Genomic DNA, 23,687 nt, shown 5'->3' with positions numbered 1-23,687 from the left:
CTGAAGGAGACTAAGAGGTGATTTATTTTGGAGCCAAATATGGGTACTCACAGCTTAGGTATTCCAAATACCATGTTTTTGTTGTTGTTTAATTACTTACTCATTTATTATTATAGTTGCTCACAGCATAGTGGGTTTTCTCCTTGTGGAATTTGCATACTTCCTTCTGATTGATTATCTCCTGTCTCCTCGCTTCTCCTATCACGCTCACCCCCTCCCTGTTGTGTCTTTTTGCCCTCGTATTCCCTCTTCCATTTTCCTATCTCATGTGCTCTGCTGCCCCCCCACCCCCAACCCAGCTTCTTGCTTGAAACCTCTGTCTTCCCATCTTGTTGTCTCCTCTCCTGCTTCCTGGAGATTAGCCACATTTGCTCCCACCTAAATACACACACTTAATTAAAAGCCAGGGTACAAATGAGAGAACTTGCAATTATTGTCCTTGTGTGCCTGGGTCACCTTGCATAATAGAGTGTTCTTCAGTTCCATTCATTTTCCTGTAAAGTTCATTAACATTTCTTTATGACTGAAAAAGAAAAACTCCACTGTGTATATGTCCCACATTTTTATTATCCACTCATCTGCAAAGTCCATGTCTTCACGTGCTACCAATTGTTTTCTTTTGAAATTTTTATACATTTCTACAATGTATCTCAGCCCTGTCTATCCCCACTCCTTTCCTTTGGGTTCTCCTACCTGCTACCCACCATCCCCTATCAGCATCTCCCATCTTCCTCCCAACTTCTTGTCTTCTTAATTTACTCCCATAATAAATCCCATTACTGTTACTCATGTGTACATGGGGAGAGGGTATCTACTGGGGCTTTCACTCTACTAATGGCCAGCCCCCCACCCTTCAGTGAAAAATGACTCTCCCTCAGAAACCATCAATTGCTATTAGCTCCTCGACAAGAGTCAGGTATCAGAAGCCCCTCCCACTCCATGATAGAATTCTTAACTCTTTTGATAGAACTAATGGGATTCATAAGACCTCTTCATACATCCTTAATTTTGGTTAAACCACTCACTGTGTCTGATTTTCTCAACCACCATGTCCCATCTCTATGTAAACCTTTAGCTCTCAGTATCCTCCATGGCCCCATTCCTTCATATGTGCTCTTCTCTCCCATTTTATTACAATGCTTGCTTTGGTCGCGAGATCAGAGCTCCCATGTGACTTATCCATGCACAGTTCATTTTGCTTAGCCCTTTCCCCTCCCCTTGTTTCCTCAGCCCCATCATGTTGATACCTGCTTAACCATTTCTGTCCCCAGGATCTCAATCCTCTACTTTCATCTAATCGATCTCCTCTTCCTAAGTGTGCTCCCCATCTACTGGCCCATTGCTAGTTCCCAGATTTCCACATCTACTGCAGGATTAATACACAAGACGTGAGAGCTAACAACCAACATATAAAAGAAAACATGCAATGTTTAACAAAGATGTGTCTTAGTTGGGTTTCTGTTGCTGTGGTGAGCACCATGACAAAGGCAACTTGAAGAAATAATTTATTTCAGTTTTATTTGCCCATCATGAGGAAAAGTTGGGGTAGGAACCTAAGGCAGGAACTGAAGCAGAAACCATGGAGGAGCACTACCTACTAGCTTCCTCTCCATGGCTTGCTCAACCTGCTCTCTTATGCAACTGAGGACTACCTACCTGTTCAGGGGTAGGAGCACCTCCAGTGGGCTGTGCCCTTCCACATCAATCGTTAATCAAAAGAATATCCCATACACTTGCCTACAAAAGTCTGATGGCAGTTGAGAGTCCTCTTCCCAGTTAGCTCTGCTTTGTGTCAAGTTGACAAAATACCTGAGACAATTGGCCCCTTGTTAATTTGACACACAAACATATCACTATTAAACCATAAAGTTTCCCTTCTTGTTTGTCCCCAGGATGTCATGTTAATATTAATGTCACGTTGTAAAACATAGTTTCACTTTAAAAGTCCTGTGGTCTTTCAAATTTTTCAACAAAGTTCAAAGTCTCTTTAAAAATACCATGTTTCTTTAAAAGTTCCATCGTTTAACTGTGACTTATACCACAAAGTTACATTCAGATTCTAAAAGGGGAGAACCAAGGCCCAATCACAACCAAATAAAAGCAAAAACAAAATCAATGACCATAAGGAGTTCAGTGCCTGACATCTGGGCCTCACTGGGGATCCTCTGAGTTCCCAGAGGCCTGGACAGCTTAACTTTCCTGCCCATCTCACAGTCTCAGGCTGGTCCTTGGTAGTCAGTCCATGACACTGCTATCTCCAAAACTCTGGGCTCTCCACTGCAACTGAAGCCACACTTTCACCAATGGACTCTCCAGATCACTCTTTAAGGACTCTAACCCATCAACCCAGAGCCAAGCCTTAGCTACTTTCCATGACCCCTTGATGCCTTCAAAACCAGGTCCACCTCTATCTGCCAGCCTGAGAAGTAGTGCCAGCCCTCTTTGGACCACAGCTTCTGTGTGCTGACCCTGAGAAAATACTCCTAGAAGATTCACCTCAGTGATGCTGGTCTCTTCTTAATCACTTCTAATGTCTCAGCTCCAGATAACCAGCCCCACCAAAATGAAGGTTGCACTTCAATGGTGCTGGTCTCTTGTTAATCACAGCTGATTCTTCAGCTCCATCCATCCAGACAACACATCCCTCAATCAAAATATCCCTCAAACATCCCTGGTAGTCAAGCCAGGCCTCCATTGTCTGCATCTCTTTCAGCATTCCTGTCTGTAATCCAAGCTCCTATAGCAGCCTAGTAAAGCTATGAACACCCAATGGTTTTTCCAGCCCAAAGTTTCAAAGCCCTTCTACAACCCTCCCAAAGCAGCATGCTCAGGTCTGTAATAGCAATAGTACACAAACCTGGTAAAATGTTTGTCTTCGGAGCCTATTGCTGTGATAAACACTATGGTTGTATTAGTCAGGTTCTCTAACAGGACAGAAGTGATAGAATTACATATACAGGATTTATTAGAGTGCCTTATAGTCCAACAATAGGGATCTTAAATGGGAAGGCCAAAGATTCTGTAGTTGCTCAGTCCAAGAGACTGTCTCAGCAGTCCCGTTCTCATACTGGATTCCCAGGAAAGTCCGAGAAGGCTAAACAACAATGCTACATTGGAACCCCAAAGAAGTAGGCTCTATCACCAGCAAAGAAGTGCCACAGATAGTCAAACTTTCCAATGAGAGAGAGTAGAGAGTACAAATAGGCAAAATGTAAAAGCTTCCTTTTCCCTGCCCTTTTCTGTAGGCTGCCCCCAGAAGGTGTGGCCCAGATTTAGGGAGATCTTCCCACCTCAGACAATCCAATCAAGAAAATCCTTCATAGGCATGTCCAGTTACTTTGGTTTTAATTGATTCCAGATATAGCCAAGTTGACAACCATAACTAGCTATCACAATGACCAAAAACAACTTGGAGAGAAAATGGTTTACTAGCACTTAACAGTTATAGTCCATCATCAATGGAAGTCGAGGCAGGAGCCAGAAGGAGCTGAGGTAGATGCCATGGAGGAGTGCTGCTTATTGGCTTGCTTCTCATGGCTTGCTTAGCCTGCTTTCTTATACAACTCAGGACTCTCCGCCTAAGGTGGCACTGCCCTAGTGGGTTGAGCCATCCCACAGAAATCATTCATCCAGCATTATAGGCAATCTGATGGGAGCTTGTTCTCAGTTGAGCTTCTCCTTTCTATGGAAGTCTAGCTTGGGTCAAGTTAGAAAACAGAGAGAGAGAGAGAGAGAGAGAGAGAGAGAGAGAGAGAACAGAAAAGGATGGTTCATTGATTTACCTAATTTTAATGGGACACCCAATACTTTTTAAATGCAGAGATAGTTAATGAATGATTCCCAAGAGGTGTAAGTAGATTTTAGATTTCAAAGAGCCAACAAGAATGACCTAGGCCAAGGAGGCAAAGAAGTTAGCTATTTTGGCAGCTAGTGCAACTTGCTTGCTTACCAACCTATCTAGAAGATGAAAGATCACAGGCAGAGGGATGGAATTTTGTACAGTGGGTCAAACTCTAAAGATAGATATAAATATTGTCAACTACAATAAGTTTTGTAATTGTTAGGAATTTAAAAGGTATGTACCCAAGTATGAATAATTATTGCTTAAAGAATTTCTCCTACTACTGGGGTGGTAGCCATCCAGGTAAAGAAGACCCCCCATTGGTAAACACAATCTCAGCATTTTAGCATTGGGATCGGATCTGATCACCAAGTTTTAAATGGTTTATTTGATAAAAGAATAAAATAGAATATCCTTGGTCTCTGGGCCTTTTCTTTTTTAATTCTCCTCAGGCATCAGTTTTATCTCAGGGTACTGAATTTTGACCTTAAGAATTTGTAATAACCTTTCATTATAAGCAATTTAGTCATACTGATGTCATCTCTTTTTCTTTAAGTTTTAAGCCTTTCAGCCATTTTATTGAAAATGTTTTAATAATATTTTTATTAATTCTTTGAGAATCTCATGCAGTTTTTGTACCTATTCATCCCTGCTCCCATTATTCCTCCCAGGTCCACCCCCACCTTCCTGCCCCCCACAACTGCATGCCCTCTTTTTTTTAACTCATTCAGTCTATTTTATACTGCCCATATATTTTGGGGTATGAGGCCACCCCCTGGACTGTGGTTGATTGACAGGAGTCACACCCTTGAAAAAATGGACTGTCTTACCAACAGCTATCACTTGACAATAGTTCCTCAGCTAAAGGTAGGACTGTGTGCCAGCCTCTCTCCTCCAGGCTGGAGATTTTATGGCTTGAGCCTCTGCAGATCTTGGGCATGTTGGTACAACTGCTGTGAGTCAATATGTACAAGTGCCCTGTTGTGTCCATACAACAGTTCCATCGCAGGCCTGCAGGGCACTGCTCTCACCGACAGGCCTTCTGCCCCTCTTCTAGGATCATCCCTGAGCCTTGGGGGAAGGGGCTGTGCTATAGGAACAGGAATGAATAATGGGGGAGGGGATATTTTGGTGGGGTAGGAACACATCAGCAGGGTAGAAAGGGGATCACTAACACTACCACCCTCTCGAAAAAGTCACATGGAAACCTATTACTGTAGAGGAGTCCTCAAATATATAATATACACATATAAAATAGTTTAAATGGCATTGCTCTAAAACAGGGGTAGGAAAAAGCCCCTACTGGACACCACAGGATAGCAAATACTGAGTTAAGTACCAGAAATGGGTTACCTCCTTTGGATGTATTGGCCAGTGGGGTACAATGAACCTCCAAGCATTATAGATTGTTGCCATTATTCTTGAATATCCTCTAGAACTTGATGGTAAGACTCTACTGTTGAAGGTACCACATACTTGAGTCTTACACGCGTTCACGACCGGCCAGGAAGAACGCAGCAAACCGGAATCTTCTGCGGCAAAGCTTTATTGCTTACATCTTCAGGAGCAAGAGAGCAAGAGAGCAAGAGAGCAAGAGAGAGCAAGAAAGCAAGAGCAAGAGAGAGAAAAAGCAAGAACAAGAGAGAGAGAAAGAACAGGAAAGCAAGAGAGAGAAAATGGCAAAACCCCGTCCCTTTTAAGGAGAATTATCCTCTGCCTAGGACGTATTACTCCCTGATTGGCTGCAGCCCATCGGCCCAGTTGTCATCACGGGAAAGGCAGAACACATGGCGGGAAAACTGCCCCTGCACGTGTGCAGATTATGTTTACCACTTAGAACACAGCTGTCAGCGCCATCTTATAATGGCAAATGTGAGGGCGGCTCCCAACACTTGAGTCATAGAACACAGAGAAATCAAGCTGACCTGAGCCCTGTGAGGTAAAATGGCGGCTGTCCTGGCAGGAGTATCCCACTCTGCAAATGGTGGCACGAATGTCACTGCAATAAGCAACCAACCAAAAACAAAACAACCCATCACCTTTGGTCTCTACACAGATAGGAGAAACACTCCTAGTCCCTCAGTGTCGATGTGTGTAATCTAATACCCTCTGATTATTAGGTAAGTCCTTTTGGAAAACACCAAGAGATCCCAAACTTTCAGCAACTTATGGCTAAGAATGCCATCAGGTGACATCAAAAGCCTGTGAGAGAGATTTCCCTGTTTGGCTGTACCCCAGCTATGTCTTGTCTTCCACAACTGTACTTGAAAACACAGGAAGGTGAAACACAAAATGTGAAAAGTTCTGGAGACATTTTCCTCAACAAACTTAAATTATTTGTTAAGGATTTTTATTATTATAATAATTCTTACTATATAAAGTAGATATAGTAAGTCTTATACATAGTATAGTATATATACTCATCTATAATACGTTATATAATATACTCACATATAATAAGTCATATATGCTTACATATATGTATATATAAATAAAATAAGCCTGATTATAATAAGCATTTAGAAATTGTCTCTATTGAAAAAACAACGGCTGGCCTTTTAGGTCTACATGGCAACTGGAAGGCAGAATCCTTTTGTCCCTAATTCTTTTTATCACCTTTACTTTGGGGGTCATCTGTTTACCTGTACAGTTAAGATTTTAATCATTTAACAAATGTTTTATTTCAAGTATTTTCTCCCTTTTTTATTTTCTCCTTTTTAAACCAGAAGCCTCAGTAAATTATTGCTCCAAGTACAATATCAAAGGAACATTAAATTTATGTTGTAATGCAATATGTTAGGATTATCTTTAAATATTAAGATGCCATTATCTGCCTTTCAGTAGGGTGATTAGTTTCCAAAATAACAGGGATTGTTTTTTCTTATTTCCTAGTTTTCGTGTTGTACCTTATCTAGTCTTGGCTAGATACAGATCTTGAAAATGTGTTTTGGTCAGTAACGTTAAAAATAGTCTTAAAATGTTCACATTCGAATATATACAGATAAATCTTAAAACTAAGCATATCCCAGGAATGGCACTTGATAGAAACGAAGTGGCCACAGATTTTGTTGTTCAGCTCTTCTTTAGGTTACAAGGTGACACATTAAGACAATTTTGTAAAAATAATTATCATGAACAGACATAACACAACCAGAATGTGATTTTTAGTAGAAACCAGGTAGTAAATTTGTATCTCAGAGATACAGAGTTTTACTTAAACACTGAGAAGGGCACAGTGAAAGCAAAGAGTAATGAATTCTGTATTACTTAGGTTAATGGAAATAGGCCAATCAATGTTGGTAAGAAATGTTTAAAGGAGAGGGGATAGTTCTGTTTATTGAATTTTTCATATGACGTTCCCAGACAAATGTGTAAGAGAGCTCATCTGGGCAGTGATCTTGAACATTTAGAGAGAGCTCTGCTTCAGCTCAGAGGGAAAGGAAGCTAGACAGGAAGATGAAAGGTCACAGGAAGAGGCCAGAACAGGAGGTGAGACTGCAGCCATGGCTGGTGGTTGCAAGTACAGAAAGCCATACTGTACCATTAGTGGCCAAAAATTTTAGTCTGGGAGTGGATATAAGGTGCAGGTCAGAGAATGCAGGATTGGAGTATCAAGTGTTAGAAGGGAAATGTGCCATCCCAGGGGAACCTGAAAGTCTGGCTTTTTGTAGGTCTCGCAGAGCAGAAATTCTAGCCAGGAAGAAAAACCGTCAGGCACAAATGTCAACATTTTAGTCACATCTTCGGTATCCTCGTGCTCGGAAGAGAAGACAGCCCAAAAGGAAGTCTTTAGGGGACTCAGTTAAGCATTTCCCGTGGTAACCCCTAAGGTGTCTTAGCTGCTTCTCCTGTATCTCGGGAAAATGAATACTCTGACAAAAGCAGATCAAGGGAGAGATGATTTACTTCATGGACCAAGGGCACAGAACAGAAGGGCAGAAAGTCAACCGGCGGGAGCCGGAAGCAGCTGGTCACATCACACAATAGAAATTCCAAGTTAAAGATGCTCATGTCCAGCTTGCCTTCTCTCTCTTATGCACCCCAGGACCCAAGCCCACAGAACACTGCTCCCCAAATTTCAGTGTAGTCTTTCCCACCTCAATTAACCTAATCAACATAGCTTTTCACGGGGATGCCCAAGAAGCTAAATAATCCCTCCTAAGGGTGCCTGGGAGATGCCTCCTAGGGGCTTCCAGATCCTGTCAAGTGATAACTAACATTAACCATCACATAGAGGGAAGAAAAATGGTTATGAGGATTGAAAAAAGGGGAGGAGTACAGAGGGGGCACCTTCATCAGCACTTCAAGGAGAGGGATAAGCCCTTCCTGGTAAATGAAGACCAGAGAGGGGTGCCCCTACTCCATCCCTGAAGAGATTCTCTGAGCTGTCTCTGACAAGCATAAGGAGTGAGTAGACCTTACCCTAGGGCACATCAAGTGGAAGATGAAAAGACACTGACATTTGATACACTGAACTCTTTCTCTCCCATCAACAGAGTCAGGGGCTTCCCCTAGAATGTCCCTTTCTAACTTACAGTATCCCTGAGGGAGGGTCACCAGCAACCAGGCGGTCCACGGAGGTCTGGTAGCATCCAGAGTACAGAGAAAGAGTAGTGAGGGGAAATAGAAAAAATACAGAGGGTAGGGGGAAATTGAAATAAATACAGAGGGTAGGGGGAAAGCCCTAGGAGATTCCCAGAAAAAAAGAGAGTAGCTCCTAGCTAGCCCTTTCTGCCTATAGTGAACTGTTCTTCTTCTCACTGCCTTCATGGTCCTCTGAAGAAAAGCTTTCGTTGCAGTCCCTTCATTGCAAATGTGAAACAAGGCCTTCCACGTGGACCCAAGGACCCAGCCCCAAGGACCATTGCTGGACATGCAGGATCGCACACCCTACAGGCCTTTGGATATCACTGAAGAGTAGCCCCAGCCACAGATCTTTAATTGTTCATGGTATCAGCCAGCTACTATAAGTTCCAGAGTTAAAAGGGACCAAGAGAAACCAAGGCAGAGCCCTTATTTAGGCCACCATAACATTAGGTAGAAACCACAGCCAAGATTACAGACTGTAAAGATCTCCACCAAGATAGCATACGCAAAGTTTATTCATTCTCTATAGACTGAGACAGGCCACTAAGGAAGGGGTCAGTGTTCTTTGCCAGGGGCTAGGATTTATGTAGGGATGTGTAAAGTTGGCAACTGGTTCCTAGAAGGTGTCTACATGGCAGTTACAGGGCTGGCTCCAAGGAGTGGACTTCAGGGCAATTAAATTTCCCTTGTTTGTTCCTTACCCAGCTCAGCAGATGTCACAGAGCACACATAGCACTCCTGCACTTAGGTAAGATGCAAAGGCAGGGTTATGGCAATGGAGGAAGGAGCCCTTGAGTTAATACTCTTTTGACTACTCAGATAAGAGTGTAGAAGGGCTTATATCTCTGTCCTGACTCGGAGGCCAAGGAGCCCCTTGCATCCCATGAGTTCCATCAGTGTGGCTCTGGAAAGGTTTCCAGGCCTTTGGGAGCCTGATTTCTCCCACTTGGAGCATAGGCTCTGCCTGCCCTGGCTTTGGAGGGGCCCAGGGATTGGTTCACTACGCTTAGGCTGAACCTTATCTCCTTCCTGTCCCTTCTTCCCACTGCAGCATGTGGTTCAGTGCGTGTTTGTGGCCATCCGGACCATCGGGAACATCGTAATTGTCACCACTCTGCTGCAGTTCATGTTCGCCTGCATTGGGGTCCAGCTCTTCAAGGTAGAGTCCTGCCTCCTTCCCCTCCCCAGCATTCCTAAGGAAGGGGGCCAACGGATCCAAGAGGGGACAGCAGTCTGAGTCAGGTGTACAGAACCTGACCACAGCCTTCTTGAACTTTCCAGACCAAGAAAGTAGAGGGAAGTTAACCCTGTTTCTCCCAACTAAAGACCTGTGTGTTCTCTGCTGTGTCACCCTTCAATTGGCTACTCTTCTTTCCAGATAACTTTCATGCTCTGGTACCTATGTGTCAGTCCTTAGCTTAAAGTCCACAGCAGTTGCTAGCAGTAGCAGCATGTCCACACTATACCATCCAGCCTGAGGGCTAATTGTTTTTTTTTTGCTTTTCTGCCTCCATCTCTTTAGTTCTTCTGGTCTCTATGAAGCACTCTTTCTCTGTCCCACCCCACCCCCACCCCACCACTGTACAAATTTCCCCTGACTTCTTTCCATAAGCTCTCTCCAGGCCCAGTTTCCCTTTTTTCTTCCTTCCAAGACCTTCCCAAAGGGCAGAGCCTTCCAAGGTTGGTGCTGCCTGCTTTTGAATCTGGCTACACTCTCAGCTCTGAATGTGAGTCATGTCCTCTGCATCCCGACTCTGTTCATCTTGCCCATGTTATCCTCAAAGCTCAAACTCAGGACTGTACTACAGGCATGCTCATTGATCGTCTTCTGCCGGATCTGTCCCTTGAAGAGCATCTCTGATCACTTCATTCTTCTCTTCTAGGGAAAGCTCTATACCTGTTCGGATAGTTCTAAACAGACGGAGGCAGAATGCAAGTGAGTTTACACTAACAGACTCCCAGATCCAGGGCTGTTAACCGGGCAGGGGGAAGGGGACGGTGACATGGTTAGAGGAGAGTGAAGACTGTCCTCTGGCCCATCCCATTACCTCACCTCATTTTTGTGAAATGTGATTTCATTTATTCCCCAACATTCTATCCACTGACTCTTCTGGTGGGTGGATAGTCTGGTTGCATCCCACCTAGCATGCTAGCAATCATTGGTGGTAGAGATACAGGACACCCCACGATTACCTCTTTCGCTTCCTTTCTCAGGGGTAACTATATCACATACAAAGATGGAGAGGTCGATCACCCCATTATCCAGCCTCGAAGCTGGGAGAACAGCAAGTTTGACTTTGACAATGTTTTGGCAGCCATGATGGCTCTCTTCACCGTCTCCACCTTCGAAGGGTGGCCAGAGTGAGTATAAACATCAGGGCTCACAAGTTCAAGGCATGGCTATCCAGTTGTCACCTGGGGTCTTATTAATTCCCTGAATTCTTTCCAGAAGTCAGGCTTGTCCCCAGGCAGTAAGGTTATTTTGAGAACTGTAAAATATAATCACTGAAGAAACATAAACTTTGAGCTGGCCATGGCGGGGCATGCCTTTGATCCCAGCACTGGGGAGGCACAGGTGGGTAGATCCCTGAGACAGGTAGATCTCTGACAGTCTGAGGCTAGCCTAGTGAGTTCCAAGCCAGCCAAAGCTACATAGTAAGATTCTATCTCAAAAACAAAAGCATACTCTTAGAAAAGATTGTATTGGGACTGGGATGTGCTGAATATTTTACGGTGGACCTTGTGTATGTTGTACAAGTGGTGTAACACTCAGTATACACTCAGCATGTTAGGAACTCCAACCTAAAATGGACACCTTTTAACTCCTTTTCCCAAGCTCAGTATGAGTCACAAGATTAGGAGTCTGCCATTATAATGCCATTATATGTATGGCATTTCGGAGTCAAGTACAGAAAATGTCTCTGGTGTTAACCTTCCATCATCACAGAGTTCCAGTTTACCTTCCCCATGTGTAGCTGAGAAGGATAAGGATAAATGAGAGGTCTCTGTCTGCTGAGACTGTGTACCAGTCTCCACAGAGAAAGCCTTGCCTCCATTAATAACATCAAGTAAGAAAGAGACAAAAGCCAGGGGTCCAGTCCCTCTACAAAGGAGATACTTTCTCTACTAGACCAACTCAGTGGTCTCCGCACAGCATTGCTGGTAGCAGACTGTTGTCCATGTGGTACTCTTTGTATCTTTGTTTAAGTACCTGTGTCCCCATCTAGCAGTGCATAGATGGGGTTTGCCATCCATCATATGGTAATATAGAAGTGATGCTTAGAGGTCAGCCATGTAGCAGGGTGATTACAAAGGAAGAGAACGAGATCATCCTGGTCCATGAAGAACAAGCTCAACTGGTCCATAGCCCAGACTGAAATGGATGGCAGATACACAAACACAATGGATGGCACACACACACAATGGATGGCAGACACATACACACACACACACAATGGATGGCAGACACATACACACACTCACACACGCACATGTGTATGTGTGTGCGTGCGTGTATGTGTGTGTGCGCGTGCGCGCACGCGTGTGCATACCCTAAACTACTGTGGATGCTGTGAATAATCTGGAGTGATGTTCATTTTATTATATCTAAATAAATTTCTTTCTCAGATTTACTTTTTCTTTGGCCTCACCTCCTTTGATCTATGCCAGTTTACAAAGCTGTTTCAATATTTACCAGTATTTCTGTACTTGAAATTGGGGTCAGTGATGAATGTTACAGTTCAATAGCTCCTGATGGTTTCAAAGCACTGTGTATATATTATATCAGCTGCCCCGTAAGTTAGGAAAGGAGGGAATTATCATTTCCACCTGACAGCTGTAAACTCAGTGCCAAAGAGAATCTGTGGTTTGCCTGGATGGGACTTGAGCCCGGACCCTCTGGCCCCAGCCTGGAGCTGTTTCCTTTGATTGCAGGGACCCCTGGGAGCAGTGGTGCCATCATCTTATGGAGGTGACACTGCTTCTCCAGGTCACTCTGTGAGCCTATCTCCTCCTGTAGGCTGCTGTACCGCTCCATTGACTCCCACACAGAAGACAAGGGCCCCATCTACAACTACCGTGTGGAGATCTCCATCTTCTTCATCATCTATATCATCATCATTGCCTTCTTCATGATGAACATCTTCGTGGGTTTCGTCATTGTCACCTTCCAGGAGCAGGGGGAACAAGAGTACAAGAACTGTGAGCTGGACAAGAACCAGGTAGCCTTCTGGGAAGGAAAGGAGGGAAGCGGAGCCCACCTAAAGATGGGCAGGATGTGGTTGCCCAGGACCCACTAAGAAGTGTGGCTAGGGCCTTTGGAGGGACATGTGTGGAGACCAAGGTCCTCTGTCCCACCACCCAACAGAATGGGGTGTTTGCTCCAAATACCTACAGCAGAAATATGGATCTTGCATTTCTCAGACTTGGCAGACATTAAATTCCTCAAAAACCCCATATCTGGAAAATGTGCTCAACCATCAAATATTTGTTAAGGTTCCATTTAGCGACACTTTGTTTCAGGCAATGTGGAAGAAAGAAATTTGTGTCTTATCTAGAAACTGGAACGTTGTACTGTGCCCAAGTATGTTGGTATCATTGATAATGGATAAAGAAACTAGGACAATGGAGGTCAGAGAGCTGGCGGTGGTCAGGAGAACAGTTTTAGGAAGCCACTTGGATGGCTTCTCAAGCAACACAGAGGTCTGAGCAGGGGGCATGGTGACATCGAGGACTGGAATACGTTCTGGTAGCTTATGGGATGGGCTAGCAACTCCCCAGGTGAGTGATGTGCAGTTAGGATTGGACACAGTTGTGAAACCCAAGATTAGCAGTCTTTGCACTCCCAGAGGAACCCGTGTGGGAACACACCCTGAATAAAGCCAACTCACAAGGGCACAGCCCAGTATGCCCAGCCCCATGCATGCCGGGAAAGCCCTTTGTGGGCTTTGATGTCTGCTACTTGGGTTTAGATTCAGTGTTTGAGCTACTGTGTAGACTTAGTGATGAAAGAAAGATAAGGAGGGAAGCCAACTGGAAAGTGTAGATGAGGCATGTTGAGAGCCCGACCTAACATCAGTTCATTGTAGTAAAGATGTAAAAGCGGGAGGTCATGGTACAAGGCTTGGGGATTAGGCATGAAGGCCAAGGGTCAAGCAGACTGGAGTTGCTTTCTGGTTTCTGATTTGGGGGTTTGGGTGTTGTGCACAAAAATTGGCTGACATATTCTGTTTTCCCAAGATTCTAAAAAGAACAAGAATTCTTCTGACAGTTCTGGGTCTTCTTGTTTTGTAGGAACTAGACAATAAGGAAGAAAATGACAAATTAGGCGAGAGATACTCCATGGAGAATTTATGGTGTGGGTCATAACCAACAAGAGTGGCTATGAGCCAATCAGTATTTATCAGGCACCAAACACTTGCTGAGCTCTAGCCGGTCGTTACCGGTTAGAGAAAAGGAACTGAGCTCCTTACTTGCAATCTGGATAGGATTTGATGGCAAGGGAAGCCAGAGAAATCAGCAGCACGCTTCACATTAGTGTCACAGCTATGAGCTAGAGCCCAAGAATCCCTTCCCAGGTTGTGGTTTAACACACATCCTACTTTTGACTGTCATGCGTCCTTCACCCACCCCCATGTACTTTTATTCTCCTTTGTTCCTTCCAGAGACAATGTGTGGAATATGCCCTCAAGGCCCGACCCTTGCGAAGGTACATCCCCAAGAACCAGCACCAGTACAAAGTGTGGTACGTGGTCAACTCTACCTACTTCGAGTATCTGATGTTCGTTCTCATCCTGCTCAACACCATCTGCCTGGCCATGCAGGTCAGTCGACAGTGGGGCTAGCCTAGGGAAAATGCTGAGGGAGGATGGGGTAAAAGGAGTTGCAAGGCCAGAGGTCACCTGCCTGCAGCTGGGAAAATAAGAAAGGAGAGAGAGAGAGAGAGAAAGAGAAAGAGAGAGATCGCTTCTTGGGGACGAAGTTCCTCTGTAACCATATGAATATGAAAGAATCCCTGGGGCCCTGGATTGATAACAGAATTGAGGAGTAGAGACCCAGGAAGAGTAGGCTTAGCGCCATCATCACAAGCTCGGGGCATGGAGGGAGATTCAACACCTACCCCTACCACAGGGAAGTCAGTGTGTGCCCGGGCTCTCAAGTACCAGCAACTCCCAAAAGTCAACATGGAACTGTCAGAAACTCCGATCTCTCTCTCCCACCCCTGTTATCAGAAAGGGTAGGAAAGGCAAGAGCTTACAGAGTCTCCAGAGTCCACTTGGATGCCCTGAGGAGGGCTAGGGGAAGATCTCTGTAGAAATGGGGGCATCTGAGAAGGTTGGACAGAAATGATAAGGAGCCCAAGGACGCCGGGTTCTTGTTGGCTCTTGTTCACAGGCTTCCCCTTCCCTCCACTTAGCACTATGGCCAGAGCTGCCTCTTCAAAATCGCCATGAATATACTCAACATGCTTTTCACCGGCCTCTTCACAGTGGAGATGATCCTGAAGCTCATTGCCTTCAAACCCAAGGTAGGCCTCCGAGAGAAAGCCATTTGATGGGATGGGGTGGGCGTGTGTCCACTGGACGAGGGAGGTAAAGGGAGACCTTCCCAGTGAAGGGCCATCCCTTTTCTGAAGAGTGTTCTAAAAGCTACAGTGGCCAAGAGGAGAACCAGGCCAAGTCCTTAAAACATAGCCTTACCTCATCATCTGACCCATGACTGGGACACACAAGAAGTAGGTTCCTTGATGACCCGATCTACTGTCTTCCTATGAGCTAAGCCCCACACTTTCTCCTTCCATTTTCCACAACTGGCAAGCCAAACTTCTCCTAACCCAGCTCCCCGCCAAGATCTAGGAAGGTCCCTGATTTACCCCTCTCCCATTTCATTAGTTAGGCAGAATGAATGCTTGTGAGCAGTCCAGTCCTCGCTTTGTCTGCCCAGGGCCCTGGACTCCATGCCACGGGCTCCTCCACAGACATATTGCCATTGCTTCCTCTGTCCTCCAGCGCAGGAAGAGGAGTCACCTGCAGACTTTGTCTGCATTATCACTTTTTGCAGGCAGCACCTCTTCAAAGAGAGGAGGCTGGCACTGTCTGAATGAGGCGGAGCTGATAAGGTTGACTACCTGTCACTCAGCCTCACCAACCCTGCCCACTGTCCCAGGTGTAACACTGGAGCAGGCTAGTAGAAGTGATGTGTATTGTCCCTGACCTCCATAGACAGGCCAGAATCTCTGGCATTCACTGGCTGGGACTGAGGCCTCCTTCAGAGGGCAGCTGTAACACCAACTGTAGCTACCCTAACACTTCCTAGAGAGTAGTGAAAGGTTGGAGGATCACCCTTAGAGACTTGAAACATTAACCCATTTTCCAAGCCTCTTTTCCTCCTCCTCCTCCTCCTTCACCAGCTTGACCAGATACACCATAGAACAGCAAGAGGCAAAACGACAGGTCTCCAACTATATTCTGTTTGTTTGACTTGACCCAGGATTAACTGGTTGTAGGATTCCTCCTGGGCTGTTAGCATCCCTGCTGTAGGGAAGAAGGAAGTGACATACCCACAGTCAGAGGGAGCTGTTATGTTCTCTGTCACATGGACCTGTTCACACGGGTGCTTCCATGGAAAGGACTCTACTGGGTACTTCTCAGAAAGAGTAGAGACAACCTTTGAAGCACTTGAAGGTGGTACATACAGACTCACAAACGCTGAGTCTTCCTTGCAACACAGGACACCTTGGGGTCTTTCGTACTTTTTGAAAACTCCCAATAAATCAATCTCATTTGGTATGGTGATAATAATTGCGTGTCCCTACCTCCAAGAAGGAAATATGCTCTTTATCATATACATTTCCAAGGTCAAACCATTAGGGGATAAATTGTGCCCTGGCCTGGAGAAGACCAAGTGGTTGTGGCTGTCCTCTATGGGACCCACAAGCATTGCCACCCACGTGTTGTCCTAGTCCAGGTTCCATGCTTGAGAACACAGAAGCATCACGCATAGCATCCTGAGCCAGGCCAGGAGAGCGGGACCGCTGGGCCTCAGCCTCAGTTCTCAACCTCTAGGGAGCTGTCTTCACTTTCAGTTATCCCACAGTGGAGTCTGGTATGTCCCTGGTATCATAGGCAATCTCCAGAGCCTGCAGTCTCTAGCATACACAGTGCATCAAGTCACCTGCTCTGGGAAGCCCACGAGATTGACATTGACCTGAAACACATATATGATGTATCCTACCAATGAAGGAACAAACCATTTTCTAAGACATAACCAATTAGGTTTCCTACTGTCATCAATGACTGTTTTTCTGTCCTGAGAAGACAGGGTGAAATATGAGTGATTTTTCCTGGGTACAGAAGAGAGCCATCTCACACAGCGAGATAATGGCAAGGAGATCTCTTCTGTGAATTCCTCAAAAGGAACCCCAGCAATAGAGGAGTGAAGACTATTAGTGTGGGTGACCAGAGACAGTTGACTAGTTAACTGAGGAGAGGATAAAGTGGAGCCTGGTCGCCTACACCCTCATTAACTGTATTCTTCACTGATAAACAAGCTGGAAAATGTGGCCTTGAATTTTCAGGCAGCATACCAATCAGAAATCCTCATCACTCTGGTAGAAATACCTAACTCGAGTTTGCCCAAGAACCATGGCATGAATGGCTTCTATCAGACCTGAAAGACTAATGGCTTCTGGACTTCTACCTTCCCTGACTGTGTGGTGTGAGTGAGTTCCCTGTGAAAGGGCAGTCAGCAAGAACGGAGAAGGCGGATGTGTTAGTCAGCCTGGCATTATAACTATAACGTGCCTAGAGCAACTTGCTTGCAACATAGCTTTGGAGGCTTGAGTGTAGAATGCTCTCATCAGTGCTTCCAGAGAGAGTGGTAGATGGTGGCAGGATTGTGTGTAGGAGCAACACACTTGCATCTGTAACCAGGAGTCAGCAACGGAGCAGGCTGGAATCCTACAATTCTCAGAGAGTAGGCCTTCAGTGATCTACTTTCTCTTCCCTCCCCTTCTCATTCCTCTTCCCCCTCCTTTCTTCCCTCCCTCCCTCCTCCCTCCCTCCCTCCTCTCTCCCTCTCTCCTTCTCTCTCCTCCTTTCAATAGGCTTTATTTTTGGAAATTCCACCCTCCTCCTCCAATAGCACCACCCTGGGGACCAAGCTTTTAACACATGGTCCTTTGATGGACACTTAACATCCAAACCACAGCAATTGGCATTACTCATAGTTCAGACTATGTCCTCTGGAGCTGTCCCTGATTTGATTTTCTATGCCATATCCTCTTCATATCTGATTGGTTGATGGGTTGATCTATAGACCCCGCTTCTTTCTTCCGTTTTCTCTACAGTGATTGATGCTGGTGATCTTTTCTCATTCATGTCTGTTTTCCTCACTACTCTATGTAAAATGAATTTACTCAAGAAAACCTCTGCCCTGAATCCAGCTGCTTAACTCCATAAAACCATACTATGTTCATAAAAAAAAACCTATAAAAAATATGAGGTGTTAGTATACACAAACTTAAAGACTCTCTGCCTCCCAGAGCAGCTTGGGGAATGCAGGGATGATCCAAGGAAAAGGGTTGGTGACTTGAACCCCTCACAGGATGCCAAAGGAGTTCTGTCCTTAGATGTAGGGAAATTAGGCAAAAGACACTTGCATGATAATTAATTCTGCATGCGTATGCAGTGCAAGTTGTGGAAAGGTTTGTTTGGAGTGGTTAAATAGTTTTTTAATTAGATTATATTCCTATCATAACCTGAAATGTCAATAATTACAGAAAATTAAGATAATTTGTATGATAAACACTGAAAAAAGTCCAGTGTATAAAAATATAGCAAAAAGAAAACTAAAATTTTATATCAATGATTAAACAAAAATTAATAACACAAGGGATGTGTTCCCAAGCTGGAAAACTCATTGCTGAGACACTACTTCCCTGCAACATCATATATAGATTCAAGACAATCCCAATTAAAATTCCAAAGGGACCCTACTCCAGAAAAAAAAAAAGCAGAAGACAGGGATCTACACAGCAGACCAGGGGCTGTTAGGATGAACCTTCAGGTTCAAGGTTTCGCCCGTGTGGGCAGCTCTGGCTTGACTATGGAGGGCAGCACAGGGTCTAGTGAAGGGCAGTGTAGCCACAGATATTCCAGTCTTAGCAACAGGACTGCGTACCAGGACATAGTGTGCCTTGAATTTGCTATTGACAGGTTTGGCAAGAACAACTCAAAACAATAATAGTCTTGAGTTAATGAGTTGATGAACCCAGGGCTGCAGCACAGTAGGTCTAGGATGGCATGAGTGTCCCTAATGGGAGACTTTTCACCACTGCTTCCACAGGTTCTTAGTAGGACTGCTAGTCCTGAAACTCACTCTACCCTCCATGGCTAGAGTCATTGTCTTCTAGAAAGTCCCTGGGGCACCGAGTAGGGGACTTAGGGATCCGAGTATTGGTTGCTTAGTAAGGAGTAGCCTAGTGTAGGAGAGAAAACGTTGTCTACCAGAGCCTCCTGGGAACTCAGCAGTCTAGAGTAACGTCAGCATCGTGCGGACATATTCGATGATGAATCAGTCAAAAGGACAAAGAGAAGGAATGAAAGGTGGCTCCAAGCTCCCTGACTTGCCCCTCAGGGACTGAGCCAGTACAACAGTTCATTGACTTTGAGGAGAGTGGGGAGAGGCCAGCCTGAAGGGGCTGCAGAGATGGATTGGGTTTTAAAAGCTATTAAAGTCTTGAACAGGCAGTGTGGACAGGAGCTCTGTTTTCGTAGTCTGCACTACATGTGGCCTTCCTAAGTAGATGCTCCAGGAGAGCTGCTCTGGACTCTCGTCTTCCCAGAGAGGATGTGCATGGTAAGCTAACAGGTGGGGCACTGGGGAGAAGGAACTGGGGGGAGGACATCTGGAGGCTAACAGCTGGCATGGCCAAAACAAGAGACCAAGACAGAGCACGATGTCTCAGGCTAAAGGGCTGTGTGAGGGATGCAGCTACAGAGAAGTAAGGGAGAGGGAACAGAGACCCGGAGCATGCACTGCTTGTCCTGAGAAACAGGAGGGGACGCTAGATGTTCAAGTCCCCTTATTAGTCCCCTCTGTGAGTAGTGAGTGGTTCAGAGGACTATATTTCCTCATAGTCATCTCGACCCAGACAATTTAGTCTAAACGACTTCAGGAGTAAGTAAAACGTTTTCTTTTAAAACTTGAATTAGCCTCTTTTTTAGATGAGTGGTCTTAAACCCTTTCTAGACTTACAGTTTATATGTCATGATAAATATTCTGTAATTCATATTCTATTATTTTAATTCCAAGACATTCAGCATAAAATGTTGAAAATGAGGATTTCTTAGCCATAATGTAAAGGGTGTGTATAGTAAAAGACCCACAGAAGTTGAAGACAACAGAAGAGCAAAGGTACAGGACCTTGGACTAAAAGCCAAAGTTACAGCAGGCCAGTTTTATTTGTACACGGTACCTACATACGTGTTTCTCAGAAGACATGTGGTTACATCACACTTAAGACACAGCTGCCCCACACAGCAGGATATGTGGTATCCCTAAATCTGCAAAGCTGGCTTGGTCACCAGGACCCACTCTGTAGCTCTACCCAGTTCCGCAGTGCCCCCTGGAGGCCGACCAGTGGAATAAAGAGCAGGGTGGAACTTCATAGAGCCTCTTAACTGGATTTAGTTGAAATCTGTTTACCTTAGCTACTAAGAATCAGTGTCTTTCACTGTCAGTGAAACCCATGGGACCACAGACTCACCACACATGTCACTTAAAGAAATAGAAACGGAAAAGAGGAGGGAGAGAGACTAGGACATGCCACAGCCCCTTCTGCTCCTCTGGCCTCATTAGGAGAGCCCAGTGGCCTGTGGGTGTGCAGCCAGCCCCGGCTTGCTTTTTAGCAGCTGATTGGTAAGAAGGCATTCCCCTGATTATTGTTTATTTGTGGTGTGCCCACGGACACCTGACGTGCACAGTGCCCAGCAGACAGGCACAAACGAGCTCCTCAGGAGGGGCCTCCTCGCCACAGCGCTTGTACCCAGAGATTTGCATATTGTTGCAACGTTGTGACAGGTTTCTTTCCTGCATGGTGCTTTTACCGTGAATGATAAAAAAATAATTATATGACTTACATAAAGCCTTAGTGTGGGAAGGGAAGTATTAGCTATTACACTTAATTATTTAATGTGGAAACGTATTCACACTGTGTAAAAGCCCAGTGGGAAGGTACACTGTGGTTCCCTGTCTCTGATCCTGCCACTGGAAAAGAAACTGAAGGCATGAGAAGAGGGATTCCCAAACCCAGAGGGTGTTGAGGCAGGAACTCAACCCAGGCAAAGCAGTGGCCCTCCTCCGCAGGAGGGGCCTTCCGTGAAGCAGGAGCCATCATGAGAGGAGGCAGTCATGGCAGCCACAGTGGGCATCAAGCACTCCCTCAGATGCAGACCTTGCAGTACCTGACACTGCACAGACTTCATATTCCCACAGAGGCACACGCAGTTGCTATTGCCGTGTCCTATGTGAGTGAGCTGAGGCACTGAGAGGTTAAAACGCTTGCTCTCGGCTCTCAAGCCTCATCTCTGAAAGCGAAAGCAGCCCACCATTATGTTTGTGTCTTATTACAAAGGCGGTGCTGGTGGCTGGATCTAATGGTCTTCATAGCATCATGGCTTTGCAGTCAGGCACACATGGGGCGAGCTGATGAAAGAAAGATGCTAAGCCGGAAGGAGCATGTCTTGCCTGGGTTGTGAAGGCTTCCCTAGAGCCTGGGCTATCACACTGTTTAGAGATCTGCAGCAAGACTAAGCTCTTTCCCACTCAAAAAGGGCAGCCTGCTCTTCCAGTACCCACTGGCATTGCTGCCAAAGCCTCTCACTCATAGACTATAGTGCAATGTGTGCTTGAACCTGAAGCTCTTTGCCATGGCTGGCTCCAGGGATACAGCCTTCAGCACTCCAATCATGTCTTTTTGCATAAATCTGTTCATTTATTCTAGCATGGGTAGGGAAAAGCAATAATGTGCTCCTCTAGTCTACCCTGGCACAGCTAAGGCAGAGGGGGACAAGCTCCTGAGTCCCCTGAAAGGAACTTAACCCATAGCCCCAAATTCCATGTGCTCTAGTGAGCGGACCACGAGCTTTGGGGATTAGTTTCAGGTCTGTGGACTCCATCCTCGCACAGTTCTAGGTGCTTGGTGGCTCAGATCATGTGTGATGAGATAAATATATCGATGCCTTAGAAATTTTTCCAATGGAACTCCAGGACAGGTGTCTATGAAAAGCACACATTCCCAGGTCTACGTGCTCCTCTGACCATCCTCGGAGTACCCTATCACTATCCCAGCCAGTGCCTCCTCAAAGCAAGGACGCGACCCTGGCCTGCTCTTGCCAGCTGTCCTACAGTGACCGGCGTTTGCTGCAGGAAGCTGTCCAAAGCTTCTGAATTAGCACAGCACAGGATGAGCCTGATGGAAACACAGAAGTCCTCGCTGCCTTGCAGGCTGTAGATCATGAGCAGCTGCGTGCTTGGTTATGCCTTCTCCATTAGACGCCGCTAATCTCCATGATTAGTTATATCTAAGTGGCACCCTGATGTAATACGATTTATATTATCTCTGCTTGGTGTCAGTTAACCGTGGATTCCATGATATTCCATAAGATCAGCCCTTCACAGACACACTGAGGCTTTTACTGTTGCCACTGCTGTTTCTGGCTGGATTCGGCACCTCTTCCCAGTTTATCTAGTTTCCCGCCTCTCAGTTCCACATCCCAGGACCCAGAAAAGCGAGTGGTTCTAAGAACAAGGCTCAGCCTTCCATTATGCCTGTCCCTCCACACCACCTCACAACCTGCTCTGTCCAGCTCTCCCCAAACACTTCCTCCCCCGAAGCTAAGAACCTCGACTCTGTTTGGGGACCCCAGGTTGGGTATAGACCATGTTTCTCCCTCTCATGTTAGACCCTGCTTTGCAAGGAGGGTTTGGCCACTCCCTCTGGTCTCATGTTGACTGGTGTTCTTTCACCTGTCGTGGTTCTGTGGTCATCCCAGAGTCCTAGAACCCAACCTTGAGTACCTCACATTCAGCCCCACACCCAACTTCTCTCTCCTCCTCTTCCTCTTTCTTTTCCCTCTCTTTTTCTCTCTGTCTTTTTTTTATCATTTCCTTGTTCTCAGTATCCCTGTCTCCTACCAGCCATGTGTTCTGTGACTCCCCAATCCTGCTACCACCCATGTCTTCTATGTCTCCCCATGCTGCACAGTCCCCTGTTTCCCATCAGCCTTAAGTGACCTCTTTGACCACTACCATGCCCAGCTCTTGTTTTTCACATTATTGCAGTGACTCCTGAATGTGTTTGCCATTCACATCCCATGGGGCCAAGTCTTCCCTTGCCCATGTTTTGTTTTTAACTTATCTCTCTGTCAGCATCTCACATCTAGCCTCAGCTCAGATCTCCCATAGCTTTCCTGGGTGTGCTTTTGTGCCCCTGGAATAGGCAGAAGGTATATCACCTTCCACATCAGGTACCAGGAAGGTCTTGGCTTCCTCCTTATTTCTTTGCTTGGCTTTGCTGGACCCATATAAGATGATGAAGGTGGGCAGGAAGGAACATAGAACACAACAAATAGTAGGGAGGGCCTAATTTTCTATGAATAAGTATCATAACATTGGCATACTAATGGAAGTATACACAGAGGGATTTGTGGCTTCCCGTGTTACCACCATCTGTTGTGAGGTTTGTGCCTGTCCTGATAGAGGAGGCTTCTGGTTGGGGCAGAGGAGAAACAGAATCCAGAATTCTGCAATGGTGTAGACCTACAACCTCTCCTGCAGTAATCTTTCTCTCTATATCAAAGATGGAGGCCCCCTGCCCCGGAAGTCCAGCACTCTTCTCCACAGCTTCTAGCCCAGGGAAGACCACATCTCCTCTCCTTGAACAGTTGTTTCCTAAGACCTCTGCAGTGTGCAATCTATATGAACTTGAGTATAATAAGATTAAGCCACGACAACCTGCACACTGTCACAGTGTCAACACTGCCTGCCTGACTGCTCTAAGAGCATCTCAAGAATAGTAACCAGATAGATGGTGAGCAGAAAGAGCCTTGGCCAGCCCAAGAAGCTTTCCCTCTTTCTGTTCCTTCTGCATGTATTGCTTCTAGATGCCTCGTGTTGATTTCTGTTTGGCTCAGCCCCACATGACCTGTGGATGCTACTTAACAATGAGGCAGGCAGGTTGACTCTAGTAACGATGACA

At 45.6% G+C, this 23,687-nt stretch overlaps 1 protein-coding gene across 52 annotated transcripts in view; it reads left to right on the top strand.

The window, feature by feature from the left end:
- Cacna1c (calcium channel, voltage-dependent, L type, alpha 1C subunit) overlaps positions 1-23,687 on the top strand; it is a 610,145-nt gene that overhangs the window by 530,483 nt on the left and 55,975 nt on the right. For all 52 annotated transcript variants that reach the window (XM_006505443.4, XM_006505436.4, XM_006505438.4 and 49 more), the window contains 6 exons: positions 9,480-9,587; positions 10,312-10,364; positions 10,643-10,789; positions 12,447-12,648; positions 14,092-14,250; positions 14,844-14,954. In XM_006505443.4, coding sequence (XP_006505506.1) covers positions 9,480-9,587; positions 10,312-10,364; positions 10,643-10,789; positions 12,447-12,648; positions 14,092-14,250; positions 14,844-14,954 — 780 coding nt within the window. The remainder of the gene's footprint in view (positions 1-9,479; positions 9,588-10,311; positions 10,365-10,642; positions 10,790-12,446; positions 12,649-14,091; positions 14,251-14,843; positions 14,955-23,687) is intronic.

The sequence above is a fragment of the Mus musculus genome, chromosome 6 (assembly GCF_000001635.26).
Source record: "Mus musculus strain C57BL/6J chromosome 6, GRCm38.p6 C57BL/6J".
NCBI classification, from domain to species: Eukaryota; Metazoa; Chordata; class Mammalia; order Rodentia; family Muridae; genus Mus; species Mus musculus.
This window is presented reverse-complemented; position numbering and strand designations above follow the sequence as displayed.